We start from the raw sequence: 18,634 nt of genomic DNA, 5'->3' as shown, positions 1-18,634 counted from the left end.
ATTGAGCAACTTTGCATTGAAATGAAACCCAGGACATTTTGGTTGTTTTAAAGTGTTTGCATCTTTGTGCTGAACCTGAAGACTGTGGGTAATGGGATGTAAACTGAGAAACAAGATGCTAGATGGAATGGGATTGTGGATAAAACAGGTTGGTTAATTTTATTAAATCTATGCACAAACAAGCAGTTGTTTAATGTTCCCCTGTGCACAGGCCATGAACATCCTGTGCACTGGTAGAACAAAAATAATCCAGTGTGGGAGGTCATTCCCAGTGCTGCCACTCGGGCTGCAGTGTCCAGTGCAGGTGGTGACAGCACTGCAGGACAAAGACGCTTTTCCCAGCCAGACTCGGAGGGTTTCCCTGCAGGCCTGGGGTTGCCAGTCCCCTGCAGAGCTGGGAAATGCCCTCAGTCAGGAGGGGCCTCCCTGGACCCCCAGAGCTGCTGTCCTGGGCCGGGCTGCCTCTGCCACATCTGTCACTTGAGCTTTCCTCTCCTTATGACCAAGCTGCTACCTTCTTTGGTTTGCTTGGTTTGGGTTTTCCTGGAGTTCTCTCTCAGCTCTGATTAGGGATTTGTATCTGAAAGTTGTACCTCAGAGCACAGCTGGTAGAGCAGAGATGACAATCCAGACTGTACCTGGTGTGCAGTTACTCTTTTTTTTTTTTCCCACATCTAAAGCAATAGAAAAGAAGAATAATTATGGAATATTTTTTCCCTCACACAAACATCTGTTATTCATATTCTGGTTATTTTTCATGAGTGGTTGTTGCTAAACATGCCCAGTGAATTTCAGCCACATTTGAGATTCAGTTGATGTTTCACTTTTCCAGCAATGATAGAAGCAGACTTCCTCATCATAGCTGCTCTTTGCTGGCAAACCAAGTCCGGGTCTTTTCTGCCAAATTTGCACAGACCCATCTGGCAGGAGGTGTTTGCTAAGGATGCACTGTGCACAAGGTTTGTTTTCTGGGTTAAACCTCTCTGTGCAGTGATGCTAATATCAGCTTTGAGCTGAACTTTAACTGTAGCATTTTTAATCTCCCACCATTGTAAATAAACAGCAACATTGACAAATTTGAGATTGCATTCACAATTTTAGGTATTCTTTCAGTTCACGTGGCTGGCACCTTCACCAAAGGCTGCAGCTTTTCTGGGTGATTTTGCTGCCAGAATTTTTCTTCATTTGTGGCTGTTAATATAATGCTCCAGAGCATATCTCTGCATTTTGCCGGTGTTCATCAAATTTATTGGTGGAGGCAAGTACACCATCTACATCACAAAAATTGGTGGTGTGCTGGATTAGACAGAGCACTGCACTCCAGGTGCTTTCCCTGGCAGTACTTACCCTCAGCAGCAGTGGCTGGAACAGTTCTGTGTTTGCCCTCTTTTCACCTCTCCTCTCTTGGTGTGTTCTCTCCAGTGTTGACCCACAGAAATTCAGAGATTTCCAGTCACGTGCTGCCTTTCGAATGTTGATTCAGTAGCTGATAGAACATTAGGACAGGCCAGGGTGTCTCCATGGGTGTCTACATGCTTTGGATCAGCTGCACAGATGCCAGAAACTGTTATTCTCAAGTAAATTGAATGGGATAGATCTCCCCAATGTTGTGTATTTCAAATTCTTATCTTGCTGAAAGTCTTACTTTTACCCATGGCATTTCTGCATGATTCTTCCTTCCTTTATTGGAAGTGTACTTTTTTTGATGTCTTTAATTTTAGCTTAGAGCTTTTCTTACATAGAACTTCCCATAACCTTCATATATTCATGAAGGTGATGAGCAATTTAGTTCTTCTACTTGTCATCCCTCTTTGTTTACATCCTCTGACCATATATACCATATTGTCCTCTATAGAAACTTGGGGTTTTTCTAAGTCTGCAAAAGCTGTCTTGATTGAGTCTAAGTATTGGGTATTGAGTCTGGACAATTTTAAATTGTCCTAGAGAGTCTCCTGGAGCATCAGATTCCTCAGGAGAAGGACTTGGAGGTGCTGATGGATGAAAAACTGAATATGACCCAGCAGTGTGCCCACTGGGTGCTGGGCTGATCTCTCAGTGTGGGCAGCAGGTCTGGGAGGATTCTGCCCCTCTGCCCCACTCAGGTGAGACTCCACCTGCAGAGCTGCCTCCAGCCCTGAGGCACAAGAAGGACACTCCTTTGGAAAGAGTCCAGAGGAGGCCACAAAGATGCTCCCAGGGCTGGAGTCTCTCTGCTCTGAAGCCAGGCTGGGAGAGCCGGGGATGTTCACCTGGAGAAGAGGATCCAGGGAGACCTTAGAGCCCCTTCCAGTGCCTAAAGAAGCTCCAAGAGATTTGGAAAGGGACTTTGGAAAAGGGACTGGAGTGACAAGACAAGAGAATGACTTCCCACTGCCAGAGGGCATGGTTAGATAGGATATTGAGAGGGAATTGTTCCCTGGCAGGGTGAGCCCCAGAGCAGCTGTGGCTGCCCCTGGATCCCTGGAAGTGTCCAAGGCCAGGTTGGACGGGGCTTGCAACAGCCTGGGACAGTGGAAGGTGTCCCTGCCCATGGCAGGGGGTAGAATGAGATGGGCTTTAAGGTCCCTTCCAACCCAGACTCACTCTAAGTGTGATCACTTACAGAGCCCCAGTACCACACAGGTCTGTGCTCTGGAGGGTGACTGCAATGCCTGAAATGTCAGTGCACTTGTGCTGTGGTGTTATCAGAGCTCTTGGATATCGTGAGTGAGTCACTTCTGGGTGCATTACTGGAAGAAAAGGTGCTACCATTAAAATAAATAAAAAATGCATCTACCCATGGCACTTGCTTATCCATACAGATCTCATAGGAAAGCCTTTTTAGTTTAGTTGAAATATATGTACTCTATAATCTGAAATATCCATTGGCATTCTTTTAGTTATAAAGCTCATATTCATGGTAGAAGTAAATGTTTTAAGATCAACAGAGCACGAGGCAACTTATTTCCTTTTCAGTAGCACTTAAGGCAGTGACTACACACAGACCTGGTGTGTCTGTTCCAGTCTGGCAAGTTACATCAGAAGCATTTCAGTGGGTTATTCCAAGTCTGTGGAGAGTGCTAGGAATTAATTAGTTAAGTACTTAGTTATAGAAGCAGAAATCAAACACTGATGTAGGGGTGGATCTTAATTGCAATTATTTTTCTTTCAGTTCTTCAGAATCACGTCCAGCTGGCCTGGAGGAGAGTGATCAGTCATCGATGTCTGGAGACCAAGGAATGAATTTAGATAAGTCAGGCCCTAAACTCTCAGATTTTGCAAGTAGACCACCAGGTAGTAGGATTTTTCTGTGATTATCTGAATGTTGTAACTATAGGAGAGCTTTTAACGATCTTTGTGACAGTTCTATTTTATCTATGCTATCACACATTCAAGTTCAAACCTTTTTTCCTCCCATAAGTAATTGGTACTATTGTTCAAGTGTTTTCTTTGGGTTAGCTCAAAATGAAGAGGTGGCCCCATTCTCATTTAGCATCCTGCAGGTATCATACTGAGTACTGTAGCAATTTTCAGCAGTAACAAAACGAATAAAAAATGTTGTATTTCTAGCTGTAGCACAGTCTGATGTCTTAAAAATTTAGCATTGACCAATAGCTGACTTTTGAGAAGAAACAGTGGTTGTAGTTGGAATGATCCTTTGCATGTAGAGAGGATTAAATCTAAACTCTGCAATAGGATTTATATTATAAACCACACGGGGGTTCTTAGCGTGTTTTTGCCTGAGTAACACATGGCAGATTTTACTTTGTACTCAAGAAAATGTCAGGTCTGTGGCAGGTGTGCTGGTCCATGACTCCTGGGGGCTGTCAAACTCTGAAGCTAGTTTTAAGGAGTAATAATTAGTGAAAGTCCAACTCTGCATTTGTTTGGGAAAGGAAGCCCATGGGCACTTGCAAAGACTTATCAGATGGTGTGAAACTGGGTTAGTAGGTGATACAACACACTAAGAGATCTCCAGTTAAATCTCATGCAAGTCATACGTTAAGTAAAACTTATGAATTAAGTAAAATCTTTGGCTTTGTTTGTAAAGCCTTTTTTGTGCATGTGGCTCTCATCCAAGATAAACACGCTCCAGGCTGTACTTTCTATCCAGTCTTGTTTGTTACAGAAATTCTGCTTCTTCTTATTTTTGGTTGGTTGTAACGCTTGTGTCATCCTCTTGCCTTAGGTTATCCATCTCAGCCGGTGGAGCAAAGGCCACTTCAGCAGATGCCACCTCAGCTCATGCCACACACGCAGCAGCCCCAGCCACAGCAGCAGCAGCAGCCCCAGGCAGCCCCACAGCAGGGCCAGGCACCCCCCCAGACACCACAGCAGCAGCAGATGATGATGATGCTGATGATGCAGCAGGATCCCAAATCAGTCAGGCTGCCTGTGCCCCAGGGGGTTCACCCCCCCAGGGGGCCCCTGAACCCGGATGCTCAGCGGATGCCAATGCAGCAGAGTGGAAACATGCCAGTGATGGTGAACCTCCAGGGGCCTGGGCCCGTACCTCCATCTCCTGACAAACAGAGGGTGGCCCTGCCAGGCAATCCTCCTCTGGGAAATAATGCAAGAAAAATGGTTTATCCAGATAATGTACAGAATCCTTCCAGCTCGCCCCTCAGAGAGGTGTCATCAGTATCCTCTCTTCCAGAAGGAGGTGGAGCTGAGGGGCCTCCAGCATCAGGAGCTCAGAATAGTGTGACATCTCATTTGGTAGTTTCACAGAACCAGTTAATGATGACAGGACCTAAGCCTGGACCATCCCCACTTTCAGCTGCCCAAGGTGCAAGTCCCCAGCAGCAGTCTAGTTCTCTCTCTAGTGCTCTTACACACCATTTTCCAAATGTTGCTGCCCCATCACAAACTTCAAGGCCTAAAACCCCAAACAGAGCTAGCCCAAGGCCATATTATCCTCAGACTCCTAATAACCGTCCACCCAGCACAGAACCCTCAGAAATTAGCCTTTCTCCAGAGAGGCTCAATGCTTCTATTGCTGGTCTGTTCCCTCCCCAGATCAATATTCCTTTACCTCCCAGGCCTAATCTCAATAGAGGATTTGATCAGCAGGGTCTGAATCCCACTACTTTAAAGGCCATTGGACAAGCCCCATCAAATCTCACAATTAACAATCAGTCCAGTTTTACTGCCTCACAGTCACACAAGCTGGAAGGTGTGGTCATTAATTCAGGCAAACAAACCAATGCTGGTGGAACAAAGAGAGCAAGCCCAAGCAATAGTCGAAGGTCCAGTCCTGGATCCAGTAGGAAAACTACACCAAGCCCTGGCAGACAGAATTCAAAAGCAGCTAAATTATCACTGACAACTCAGCAGAATCCATCTCTCTTGCAGAACATGGAATTACAGAGAAATATGATGGCTGGTCCTTCTTCTTTGCCGACACCCGTGACCACAAGTTTTCAAACTAACTCCATGCTAAGTAACCAGAGTCCTGCAGTTTCTGCACCTACTGTGACTGGCATTCCTGAAGATAGTAAGGAGAGCCTTAGTGCGCCTCAGGATACAGAGAGTCAAAGTGCACAAGGTGTCCAAGGTAGCAAGGACCAGCCCAATATGGAACTGAAAGGTGTCCCTACTTCAGAAATGAAAGTGCTGGTTCCTGAGGAACAGGCAAAAAAAGATGGGCAAGCCTTAGATAGCAGTAAGCTCCCGGTCATGGAGGAAAGTAAAGCCGTGGTATCTCCAGCTATGAGGGAGGCACCAACTTCTCTAAGTCAGCTTCTTGACAATTCTGGAGCTCCTAATGTGACCATTAAGCCCCCTGGTCTGACTGGTCTTGAAATGGCACCAGTAGTCCCTGCTGGAGAGGAGCTAAAGAAGATAGCTGTCATTCCTCCACTGCAGGATTCATCCTTGAGCAAGGAGCCATCTAATTCACTTAGCCTGCCTCAAAATAATGAGCCCTGTCCAAATCCAGGGCACCAGGAGCTGGGAGAAGTAAATGCAAGTGTGGCACAGAGTGTTGCTCCAGTAGTGCAGAGGCCTGTTAGCTCTTCTATTTCAGGTCCTTTACCCCCCAACCAGATAACAGTTTTTGTGACTTCCAACCCTATTACATCTGCTGCTAATACATCAGCTCCACTGCCATCCCACTTGCAATCTGCATTAGTGTCCACTGTTGTCACCATGCCCAATGTGGGGAGCAAAGTGATGGTTTCAGAGGGACAGTCGGCAGCTCAGTCCAACGCCCGGCCGCAGTTCATCACACCAGTGTTTATAAACTCATCCTCAATCATCCAGGTGATGAAGGGCTCTCAGTCCAGCACGATTCCAGCAGCCCCCATAACTTCTAACTCGAGCCTGATGCCTCAGTCGGTTGCAGTTGTTGGTCCTTTGCATATCCCACAGAATATCAAGTTTTCCTCTGGGCCCACTCCTCCCAGCACCTCATCCACCAGTCCTGTGTCCAGTATTCCCACCAGCAGATCGCTCGTTCTGAATCCCTTGGCATCTCCTGTCCAACTGCCTTCTTCCACTCCAGCTCCTTCCAGTGTTCCTTCCCAGCTTCCTGCTCAGCAAGCCAAGGACTTCAGCCCGGAGGAGACTCCCCAAGGCACAGGGCCGGCTGAGCAGTGCCCTGTGCCAGCAGCCCAGTCGGGACCTGTTGTTTCCCCTCTGCTTACAAGCAGCCCGGGATCTGGGAACAGACGCAGTCCTGTTTCATCCAGCAAGGGAAAGGGAAAGGTAGACAAGATTGGCCAGCTCTTGCTGACTAAAGCGTGCAAGAAGGTCACTGGCTCCCTGGAGAAAGGGGAAGAGCAGTACGCTTTGGATGGAGAAACAGAAGGTCAGGGACTAGAAACGTCGGTCCCAAACAGTTTGGGAACAGAGCAACCACCAGCAGAACTCGATAACAAAAGCGGGACGCCTCCAGCACCCAGTCTTACAAAACAGAGCACGTCTGGGCCCGGTAGCTCGAGCCTCAGCCCCGCGGCGGCCGCTCCCTCCTGCGCGTCCCCGAGCGCGGCCCCGGCCGCAGCCGCCCCGGCCGGAGCGCCCCCGGCAGCCCCGGAGCCCTCGGGCCCCGGCGCCAGCGGCACCAACCCAGGCCCGGAGGGGCGCCCGGAGCCGAGCGGCAGCGCCGGGCCCGACGAGAAACCCGCAGCACCCCCGGAGCTGCTGCAGAGCGCAGGTGAGTGCGGGGCAGCGAGACACGGAGGGACCGAGGGGGCCCCGGGACATTCCAGGGGCTGCTCTCCCCGTTCTGCAGCCGAGGCTGACAGCTGTTTTTGTGTTTCCGACAGCTGAGTGATACGCTTGTATTCGCCGAGATTCAAGTTCCAGATGTTTTATTTCACTTTCCATTTACTGCTTCAGTGGGGTGTTTGTCATGAACATATGATTCTGTAACTTTATGTAACTGTTGGAAGGAGGAAAAGTTAATGTATCAGTAACGACAAATACCTAGGGTCCCTTTTATACTGGCAGATACACTGGTATTCTGCTTTGGTCTTGCCACAGTCTTTTTTGACTTAATTATGATATTCTGAATGAATCCCAATAATGCTATTTCCCTCTCTGAATAACTTTCATCCTCTAGAGAAATTGCTGAATAGCCTCCAGAACAGAAGAAAAAAACAACCCACACCAAACCCCCGTGTGCCTAGGGAAAAACTTATATGCTCATTTCAGAGAAATTAACGAAAAAGTTAACTGCATTCAGTTTACAAACATCTGAGCATCTGGTAGACTTTATATATGACATCGATGCTATTTTTTGATGCCAGTTTTAATTTCTTGAATCTGGTGTGGATATAAACCTACCACTCTTGAAGTGAGCTGAGTGACTGTTGTGCTTTTCAATATGAATTAGACACAGTAGATAAAATCATGGATGATAAAATGCACAGAAGTCAGGGGAACTGACTGAAAACTTCAGCCTCAGTGTGACCTTCCCCCCGCTGTTGTATGTCGCAGCTGTATCCCACTGGAAAATAGAAGCTTCCTTTGAGCTTCACAGAAGCAATTCTGGCTCTCTAGGAAGTGATAGTCTTTAAGCAGGAATGTTAAACTTTTTGTCTTCCTGTTCTATGTTAAGTTCATTAGCCCAACAAAAATTATTTCTCCATCTGATTTTTTTACTTGGCAACCTAAGAAAGGTTAAGTCATCATCTTACTGCCAAAGGCCTTCAAGGGCAACTCTGGAACATATTGTGCACTTTAATTGAAAGAGTGAGGACATTGATTAATTAAAAATATAGTATTTTCCCCCAGAATCTCTGTTGAGATGAACATTAAAAAAAAGGAGACTAAACTATTGAAATGTTAGGATTTCCTTTAATGTTACAGTCTGCTGAAAAACCGTTACCTTTAAAAATGTTGTTTATGGTACTTCATTTCATCACTCATTCTAGTTTGAGAAAACTTGCTTGGGATAGTGTTGCCAAAGTTTGTTTTAAAAAGGGGGAGGTGTGTGTGGTGGGAGGGAGGTGGAGGGTAGATGAAAAATATTGCATCTGTAAAGGGCAAAGTGCAGTGAGCTGGGAGAGAGAGCATTTTGTACCAGCCTGATCACACAACAGGAACCACTTTACTCCCTTTGACAATAATGTTTTTTTCCTCCACTTTTATTCTAGCATCCTCTCAACATTTAACACAGAAAAAAAGTTCAGTTGCAACATCAGAAAGTACTGTTCAAAGAACAGGTAAATCTTCCTTTGGAAAAGCAGAATAGAGGTGAACAAAGTCCTTTATGTTTGGAACTGAAAATGTATTTGTTTGAATGCATATTCAGTGGTCACTAACACACTGGGTATTTTGGGGGTTGGGTCGGGCTTTTATTATTATTTGTGCTTTTGGGATTGTTTTTCTTTGATAGTTACATTGTGCTTTGGAAATCTCCAAAGTCTTGTGGGAGATTCAGGATGGGGTCAAGTAAAAAATGAAAAAATCCCCAAAAACGATTTTAGATATTCAGTGATAAATTGGAGGGACTGGATTTGTAACAATACATTTTGTTTGAATTTGGAATTTTTATGCAAACCTAATGAGAGGGGTATTTCTTTTTTTGTACCCCTCTGAATATAGAAATATGTTCATGCCATGCTGAGAGTGTGTTTTAGAGTTGTAATCCTTTTTTTGTGTTCAACTTTTAATGCCCCCTCAGCAGTGTTTCAGGATGGAGCCCTGGCAGATGGCTTTTTGGTGTTGCCATCTATTATCATGGTGTTTCACAGTCAGTTCTGGGTTGTTTTAAAAAAGTAATTCCCAGGTTGAGTAGGAAAAACAGATAGATGTGGGCTTACTTATGGGAACTGCCACTCTCAATCCATTTGTCATCTCTAATCTGATTAGAAATAGGGTTTTCAGAAAGTAAAAAATTTATGAAATGGTTTACTTTGAATTTCCACTAAGACAAAGGTGTTCATACACCCTTGTTTTTTCACACCTGACTCATTGCCCTGTGCTGCTGTGACTGTACTGGGGGTTCCTGCTGGGGGAAGCACTGATGCTATCCATTTTTTTGCTGTTTGTTTAAATTTTGGGTGGGAAGAAAGGTAACTCCTTTCATTGCTCAGTCTGTTCTTCCTTTGTTGCCAAGACGTGTGTTTTTCTCAGATGATGCTATCTATATCCATTTACACCAAAGAGTTCCAACACTGCAAATTCATCCTAGGAGGACAGACATTACCATTCTCTTACTTTTTTTAATGCCTCTCTTATTCATTGAGCACACTCTTGCAGCCTTTGGGGCCCCAATTGCTGTCAAAGGCAAAGCCCCAGTTTGTGTCCCACTGGCCCCAAGTTTGATGGGAGAATTGAGCTGGAAAATGGGACAAAGCACAGGGAGTTGACATTGCAATGGTAATCCTTAAATCTCTGGCAGTTCCTCATTAGAGGGCCTGTGCTTAGGTATAGGTCTTCCCTCTCAACAAAGGATACAAGAGAGAAGGATATGGAGAGAATTAAAGGACAGACAGTAAAAAGACTTGACATTCTGTGTTGAAAAGGAGACCTATTTGCTGAGGTGAAGACTCCAAAGGAAACCTGACCTGTATGTACAAAATCACTGAGAGAAAAAACAGGTCAGACTTCTCTTTGCATCATCTCCCCTGAGATGTTTTCCAGTTCTGTACAAGTTCAATTGGGCTTCAGAAATTTGTTATTAGAAGATATTGCTGTGAGAGGCAGTTGGGTTAAGGCAAATTTTTACACACACAGTAGAGCCAGATGTGTACCTTCAAGGCTTAAAAAATCAATAAAAACTAGAAGGTTTAGTAGAAGTAAGCTGTTTAAAATGGAAGTTTTAAAAGGGAGAAAAGTACCCAGGGAGTTTCTCTATAGTTTTCTTCTGCAGGGCTTTAATTTTTGCCTGTCTTAGCTGACTGCAGTGTCCTGAAGACTGTAATGAGACCAAGCACTTGGCCAATGTGGTATTTTGGCTTGCTTTGCTTTGAGAGAAGCTTATCCTTGAGATCTAATATGTGATAGAAAATTGTGAGCTAGTCATGCCTTGTCAGCAGGTATGTACCTCTACAGCAGACTTTAAAATTATCTTTTTCTTTTGTAGAACTTGAGACAAATGCTGCAGTAGTTGCTGGTCAAAGGTAAGGAGATAGTTTGTAGATTCAGAGTAGATATAGCTTTCATGGGAGGAAGTCCCTTTCTCTTTGCTTCATTGCTCAGCCTCTGTTACAGCTTTTCATTTTCTCGGCCGTATCCTTTCTTTCCTGCTAAGAAATCAGGCCAGTTGAATGTTCCAAACCATTGCTGAAATGCAATGAATATAAGGTAACCTTTTCCTTAGTCTGTGCTTTGGGCAATATTTCCTCTCATCTTTTCAGGCCTGGGTGTTTCATGTCCTGGAAGGGTCTTGATGGTTGCACAACAAATCAAAACGAACCCCCCAAAGCCTGCAGCTTAGCTGTGATGTGCATTTCTGTTTTCTGACAGGAAGTCTTTCAAAAGTTTGTTGTTCTGCCTTGAGGATTGTTTTCAACTGTTTTCAGCAGTTTTCTTCTTCGTAAACACTCTGCCAAAACTTGATAAGAAAGTCAGGTAGAAACTTCATATTGTCCTGGTTAAGACATTGGGTAATTAAACGATGTTATTGCAAATGGTTGTGTTTTGTCAGAAGAAAATACAGTTTCCAAAATCTACTTAGAAGATTCTAAACACTCCAGGCTCTCACTCAGTTGGCAATGAGAGCCCCTGGGGTGGCTTTTGGCTAATGGTGCTGGCACAGCTGCCGGATTTTGGGCACTGGGTGGAGTGACCCCTTAGGCCAGAGCAAGAGGGGCAGCCCCTTGTTGGGTTCCTCAGGAGATGAGGCAGTGCCTTCCTTTGTAAGGAAGGGAATGCATTTCCTCAGATCAGGAATGGCTCTGAATGGAATATTTAACCATATTTATCTTCATGTGGATTGGCATCTTTCAAAGACAAGCTGAAATTTCACAGTGAGTTTTCTTCAGGGTAGAATTTTAATGGAAAGCTGAAGGTGGGACATTGGCACCTGAGCAGATTCTCCAAATGAAGTGTGACCCTCTTGTGTGACCATCTCCAAACTCACACAGCACATCAAATTAGCACAAGGGCATTCTCAGGGTTTTTCTGATTGATGCTCTTCTGAGCAAGACTGGAAAAGAAGGGGAATTTGCAGACAAACTGGGTCTAGTGATGTCTGGTACAAAGTGCATAGCTTTGGATTCCTGGAGTCAAACCATGCAGGACAAACCTTGATAGAAACATAGGTGGTTTGAGTGGGAAGCGACCCTAAAACTTACCTTCATTCCACCTCCTGCCATGGGCAAGGTCACCCTCCAGTATCCCAGGTTCCTCCAAGCCCAGTCCAATCTGTCCTTGGACACATCCAGGGATGGGGCAGCCACAGCTGCTCTGGGCAACCTGTGCCAATTTCTCCCTAATATCTAACCTAAGCCTGTTCTCATTTAAAGCCATTAAAAACCTTTAAAACCTTAGGGGAACCCATAAACCACTTGGAAATATTTTCACTTGTAGTAACTCGATTTCCTCCTATAAAAGGAAGTGATGTGCTGGTTCCTATGAGACCAGCTCTGGATTTAGTCACTAGAATCTGTAAAAATGACTTGTACTAAATGAACTTCAGGTGCTGACGCCTGTTTGCTTCCCTCTGGGGGTCCTCTGAGGTCAGTGACTGCTGGTTCAGCTGCCCCAGTCCCATAGGAGACCAGTTTTAGACCTGTTGGGGGATCCAGTTTATAGATGGCCCATAATACTCCCTTCTGGGGAAATAGATTTCAGTATTTATTTTGTATCTGAGGTAATCTACAATCCATAGTTTCCTCTGCTGTGTTTCCTTCCTTGAGAATGTTTATCTCTCCTTCCATTGAGAAACTGTTTTATTTAAGGTTTCTGTTACTTAACCCTAAAGTTTGTGTGATTTGAGTCCTTCCCCTCAAAGCAGGACTTGTCTGAGGGTGACACTGCAGTGAGACCTCTGTCACACACAGGTCACCCTCTGCTGTGTCTTCACTCCAGTCTCTGATTCAGGCACCCTATCCTGAAATCCTGCAAGTTGTCACCTAAAGGGCCTGAAATGAGCTTTCTTCTTTTCCATTATCAGCAGAATAATTTATTTAGTTAATTACTTACCTTTGAATTCACACAAGTTTAGTTTAAACTTCTGGAACTGCTTAGTCACCAGAAATTGTCTGGCAATAACGCATTAAGGAGAAAACACCCAAAGCTCAGGATGAGTTTACAGGGCTAAGAGAGATAAAATAAAAGAGGAATTTAATTACAAAATGTAGCATTCCCTTTATTGTCTCGGTGGCAAGAAACAGATTTCCACAGTACCTAAAATTACTATTTTATAGCAGAAAAAGCTTTCTGTTACACAAAAACAAACAAACAGAAAAAAAATCCAAAAACCAAAACAAACAACAAAAAAATTTTTTTTAACTTCAAGGTTTAAAACTTTTAGAAAGTTTTTAAAATCCCTCTTTTTAATATGTGAATAAATCACTTGGATCAATGGAGTAAGTCTTTGTAGCAAACCCAAGAGGTGGCATACTCCCTGAAGAGTTCTTAATTCCTCCTGATGTTCATCTGCAATTTCAACTCTGTACCCCCATACTGCAGTGGTCTCTAATGTAACCTGTTTGCTTTTCCTAGACTTCAGTAATGGTGGCACCTGTGGAAAACAGAGCAGACAATTTATAATGCATCTAATTTATTGGTCTTCTAATGTTGAAAATATTCTCTTTGAGGACTTCTCAATTCTGTACCCTCTGATAATTTTTGATAGAAATGGACTATACTCTGGCTTACTCAGGTCATTCTTCATCTGATAGAACTTCTGGTATCTCTAGCGTTTCATATCTTCAGTGCTAATAGTCCGGAACTGGTACCTGTGTCGGGCCATCCTCCAGCTTGTCTGACTTGCATAGAAAAACGTAATTCTTCTCACACTTCATCAGAAATATTTTGTCCCACTTTATTAGTAATGAGACAAAAGAGAATTGTGAAAAGTCTAAAACTCCAAGTAGAAGAAATTCAAGAACAGAGGATTCTGCCGCTTCACAGGAAACTGTAGAGAACGGGCAGCGCAAGAGATCCTCGCGACCCGCATCCACGTCCAGCACAGCTAAAGGTAACATGTCCAGCCACCCTTCCTGGGGAGAGGGCAGCTCCTAACCTGCTTCCCTGGGTGTTTGCCCTGGCAGTAACTGCCTCGTAATGCTGGTTTGCAGCTTGTGCACCTTGGGTGCTTTATCTCTAGTTTCAAGGATTTAGCCACAGGTTGGTGTTGAAGCGTTTCTCGACGTCTGCACTGGCAGTAAATCCTGTATGAATTCCTCTTTGGTACATCTGTGGAACTTGTTTTCTGCAGCACTCACCACTGTAGTGCTCAGCACCTTGCCTAGTTGAATTCTCTTGGCAGAAATGTGTTGCTGTTGGAAGGACCATACTCAGATCAAAAAGTGACATTTTCCTTTTCCTGAAGCCCGAAAGACACAAGACTTAAATCTTCCCAAGTGCACGGTCAGCTCTTGCCAAGTCAAATGCCAAATGCCATGGTTCAGGCACGCTCCAGAGGCTGCTGAGGTGGCAGCCAGGAGCCTCAGGGAGTGCTGTGTGCTAGCACAGAGCCTCAGCTCTGCTTCTCAACAACATCTGAACTCCTGAAGTTATTAACCCATGGCATTAGCAGGTGCTGATGTACCTTACTCCTGCCCAGGTTACAGTCTTTAACAATTATGCAGCATTTGTGTGATATGCATGGCCCAGTGCCAGGCTGAAGCTAATTCTGTCAGCTTCTTGTGTTTAAGGGTCAGAAAAATGCTGATGGACCAAAGTTATGCAAGAGAGTAGAGAGATCGTCAAGAGGCTACATTCAACTACTATTTTAAAGATAATATACAGAACAAAGAGGTATTAATATAAAATGATTATAAAAGGAAGTCAAGTTGAATTCAGCTACCATTTCTATACTGGAGGTACTAAAGTGTGATGGTAAGAATATTGTGTTTTCAGAGTTTCAGAGAAGCATTCCAGCTTTCATTCCATTGTGCAATGACTCCCAAAGATTACACAGGGGACCTATATATTCTGCAGTTTTGTGACTGCTGAATTTAATTACATTTACTTCTTGTGGCAGGACTGTGCAGAGTCTGTATTGTAAAAATAAATTCTTTCATGATTGTGAAAAAAAGTTTGAAAAATGTGAAGCCAGTGTAAAATCCCTGCCTGTGTTTGAGGGGATCTGGAGCATGTGACCTGCCCCACAGGCTGTACTGGGAAAACCTAAAGATGACAACCAGTGACAACCAGTCAAATTCTGAAAATGTGGGAACGGGAAAGTGCATCAAATTTAAATAATACCAAAACTCTTACATGAGTTTGTGCTGACTGTGGAATTAATTTGCCTCTGTAAATAAACCCCTTGTTTTTAAATAATACAGTGTCCAAGGGCTTTGCTGGACACTTGGTTGCAGGGCACCTGGCTGTGCTGCCTTACTGTGAGCACTCGGCTGCTCCCCAGCTGTGAGAATGAGCCAAACCATATGCCCTGGGGCAGAGGACGGGCTGCACCTTAGTCAGGTGGCCGCAGTAGTGTCACCTGGTTTGCCACCTGTGCCTGCTCTGTTATACATTTTTGTTAGTAAATCAGAGCTTAATTATTCTGGTTTACTTGCTCCTGTCCTCATTATATTATCTGTGTCCCAAGAAACCCCCTAATCCATGGTAAAAGGAATGTGGGGCTGGGAGGAGTTATCTCTTGAGATAGAGGCTGTTTAAAATCATTATTAGGGAAAAAAGTCAGCAGGGAGAGAGAAGCAGACTTTCACCAGCTGGAATAGGAGCTCGCTTGCTAAGGCTGGGAAGAAGGAGGCAGAAGGGTCACTGTGAGAGAAGATAAGAGAAAAGAAGAGCACACAGGGAGGGTCAGCCCTGTCCCCGTGTGTCCAGCACACTCCAGGGTGCAGGGTTTGGGGAGGTGCTCCCAAGGGACTGAGACAGGCTGAGTGCTGCTGGCCCACTCCTCCTCCCAAACACGGAGCCTTCAGCAGCAACAAGGGCAGCAACAGCTGGTGCTGAAGTCACTTCAAAGTCAGCCCTGCTGCTTGGAGGGCTCCAGGCTGCAGTCGAGCCTGTGGAGAGGTTTCACTTCTGAAAATTGGTACTGTACTGGTGTTTTCCCTTTTTGGAGTACATTTCCTGCAAGGGCTGCTTTTAGCATTTACTGTAGCTTTGAGTTTGTTAAATTTTTAAATGTTGATTGTTTTTTCTAATTCCACATGTAACAGCTGTGGAGTTGTATTGCTGCTGTTCTAATTTTAGATGGGCTTCGAAATTTTTTTCCCTTTTGACTTTTAAAATGCACACAGCTGCAAGAGTTTTTGGAAAACATTATGAAGAGCCAAAGAGACATTGCCAACGTTTAAAATCACATTTTTAGAAGGATCTAAAGATGCAAATGCCCTTGGTCCTTACTCTTTTTTTGTTTTAAAATGGAAACTTAGTGCCTTGGTAAGTGGACTGGACATGTCATCTGCTGTCACCGTGGCCCTGCAGGTGTCAACATTTGTGTCTTTTTGCATCAGCTGTGTTCCTGTGACTCAGTGTACACTGCAGAGACTTGTTTTCTGATGACTTTCTAAGAGCTCAGACAACTGGGCCCTTAACTGGCCTGGCAGGCTCCAGAACACCTCTGCAGTGGTTGTGTGGCACCATCTCCATTGCTGTGCTTCCTCCTGGGATGTGGCTGCCCTGTGCCGTGTGGGGGACAGCACACAGGGGACAGTTACAAATATTTGGCTCTTCTTTCAAAAGCTGTTCTGTTAGGTTTGCAGAAATGTGCAGCTGATGCCCTGGTGGCCCCAGAGTGGCTCGGGGCCCCTGTGAGTGTCAGTGCTGGCCCGGGGCTGTCACAGCTGCCCAGGAGTCAGTCCCGGTGCTGGGGAAATCCTGCTCTCCAGAGCCTTCCACTCTGGTGTGAATTTGGAAAAATGACTGGGCAATCTGTGCCCCTCTGGGGAATGGCTTACCAACTGCACATCCATGCTTTTTTTCTTCTCTTGATTTCAGAAACGAGTGCCAGTGCAATGCAGTCAAAAAGAAGAAAATCCAAGTAAATTACTGCATGGAAACTTGAGACTTGTAAATGAGTGTGAATTTACCAATAGCAATTTTGAGCTGTGATTTTTCTTTTTTAAATAAAATTCTGTACAGTAAGTCATTTTAATATTATACTGTTCCCAATAAATGATTTTTTTTTCTAAAAAACAGATAAATAGATATAAAAACTGGGTTCTTCTAAAACCCCCTGGATTTGCAAAGTGAAGTCAGGGTTAGCACATTAGGGTAATGTGTTTGTATGAAATGGGAGGGGAAGACAATTGTAAATTTATTTGTTTCCACTTTTCATAAACAATTTAGAATACAGGGTTGTCATTTTTAGGTATTAAAATAATGTAATGTGCTGTTGTTTAAGTACTGTATGTGAATAGCAGTCAGAAGGTTTATAAACAAACCCCATGTTGTTTGGAAATGTAAATAATTTTATTATATAGTAGATCTGATGTATTTGTTGTAGAAATGGACCAGTGAAACAAAAAATAAATTTAAGGGTTTGTATAATGTGGAATCCTTCATGCTCTAAATAAATGTTATTGTCCTATAAATTGGGTTGAATTATTATTAGCAACAACAGCAGCATCATTCCAAACAGGAGGATTGGAGGGATTATTTAGAGCTCTGGGCCTGCAAGCTCCTTATATGTAGCTTCAGCAAGGAATTTGTTTAACCACAAACAAATTAACTGATGCAGCTGTTCCTGCAAAGCAAGGGAGAACGGGAAGGGCACCCTGGGGCTGTGCAGAGCAGAGGAGCCCCAACAGCCTGGCTCCCCACAGAGGGAAAAGGCCCAGTTCCAGGGGGTAAAAGCTCCTGCCAGGCAGCCTGGCTGCTGTCCCTTGATCTGGAGAACTCTGCTGCCATCGGCCCTGGGGCTGGGATGTGCTGCCATTGAAAGCTGGTCAGGCTCGCTGCTCCTGGGAGCTCTGTGCACATACACTGCCACCTCTTTCTTACTGAATTTTAAAAATATATATCTCAAAATGCTGATTAAATAGAAATTGTTATTAAATAGAAGTTGTCAGCTTTTATAATCACAGAAATTAGCTATTTGTGCACAAGGTAACAGGCACTGAGTGAGGCTGATGTCACAGAATCACTGGGGTTGGAAAAGTCCTTTAAAACCATAAAGTCCATCTGTTCCCTTAGCACTGCCAAGGCCACCACTAACCCATGTTCCCAAGTGCAGCATCCACACTTATTTAAAATCTCTCTAGGGATGGGGACTCCACCGTTGTCCTGGACAGCTGTGCCAGAACTTGACAACCCCTTCCATGAAGAAATTTTCCCCAATATCGAACCTGAACCTCCCGTGGTGCAACTTGAGGCCATTTCCTGTCATCCTGTCCCTTGTTCTCTGGGAGCAGAGCCCGACCCCACCCAGCTTCACCCTCCTGTCAGGAAGTTGTGGAGTAAATGTCCCCCCCTGAGCCCTCCCAGCTCTCTCAGCTGCTCCTGTTGCTCCAGCCCTTTCCCCAGCCCCCTTCCCTTCTCTGGATGTGCTCCAGCCCCTCAATGCCTTTCTTGCCATGAGGGGCCCAAAACTGTCCCCAGGACTGGAGGTGCCTCAGCAGTGCCCAGCACAGGGGAGTGGCTGGTACAGGCCAGGTGCCCTTGGTCTCTTGCCCACCTGGGCACACCAGGCTCTTGTTTAGCTGTCACCAACACTCCCAAGGCATCTTCCCAGGCACTCTGCAGTGTTTCCATCGTCCTGCCAGAGTGTGGCTGTTCCATGTCCCTGCACAGGCACAGCTGCTGTGGGTATGGGAGCCCCTGTACCTTTGCTGGGCTCTCTGTTGGGGCTCATCCTGCTCTGTGCTTGGCCTTGCTGCTCCTGTTGCTGCTCAGGTTGGGTGGGAAGCTTTGGAGAATGAGGACAAAGTCCACAAAACTGGAAAGTCTTCACAGAAAAGGTCCACATACCAATAAAACAGGGAAAGAGAGGGGATGTGCTTCAGTTTGTGGGAAACGCCACATTGTAGGGAGCAGACAAGCTTGAAGTCAGGGTCATCATTTACAGGGACATGGACCTTGGAAAGAAGAACTTCAAGATCCTACCAGTGGGAAAGAC

The 18,634-nt window shown here is 44.9% G+C and overlaps 1 protein-coding gene across 5 annotated transcripts in view; it reads left to right on the top strand.

The window, feature by feature from the left end:
* The window catches only part of NCOA6 (nuclear receptor coactivator 6), a 43,765-nt gene extending 26,654 nt beyond the window's left edge, over positions 1–17,111 (top strand). For 4 of the 5 annotated variants that reach the window (XM_088175197.1, XM_088175195.1, XM_088175198.1 and 1 more), the window contains 6 exons: positions 3,152–3,273; positions 4,169–7,135; positions 8,580–8,648; positions 10,514–10,550; positions 13,428–13,576; positions 16,516–17,111. In XM_088175197.1, coding sequence (XP_088031323.1) covers positions 3,152–3,273; positions 4,169–7,135; positions 8,580–8,648; positions 10,514–10,550; positions 13,428–13,576; positions 16,516–16,562 — 3,391 coding nt within the window. In that variant the 3' untranslated portion in view covers positions 16,563–17,111. Of the gene's footprint in view, positions 1–3,151; positions 3,274–4,168; positions 7,136–8,579; positions 8,649–10,513; positions 10,551–13,098; positions 13,577–16,515 lie in introns of those variants that run through there. The other variant, XM_088175199.1, reaches the window with a different exon arrangement.
* Positions 17,112–18,634: the final 1,523 nt, after the last annotated feature.

Source organism: Sturnus vulgaris, chromosome 17 (assembly GCF_052056855.1).
Source record: "Sturnus vulgaris isolate bStuVul1 chromosome 17, bStuVul1.hap1, whole genome shotgun sequence".
NCBI classification, from domain to species: Eukaryota; Metazoa; Chordata; class Aves; order Passeriformes; family Sturnidae; genus Sturnus; species Sturnus vulgaris.
This window is presented reverse-complemented; position numbering and strand designations above follow the sequence as displayed.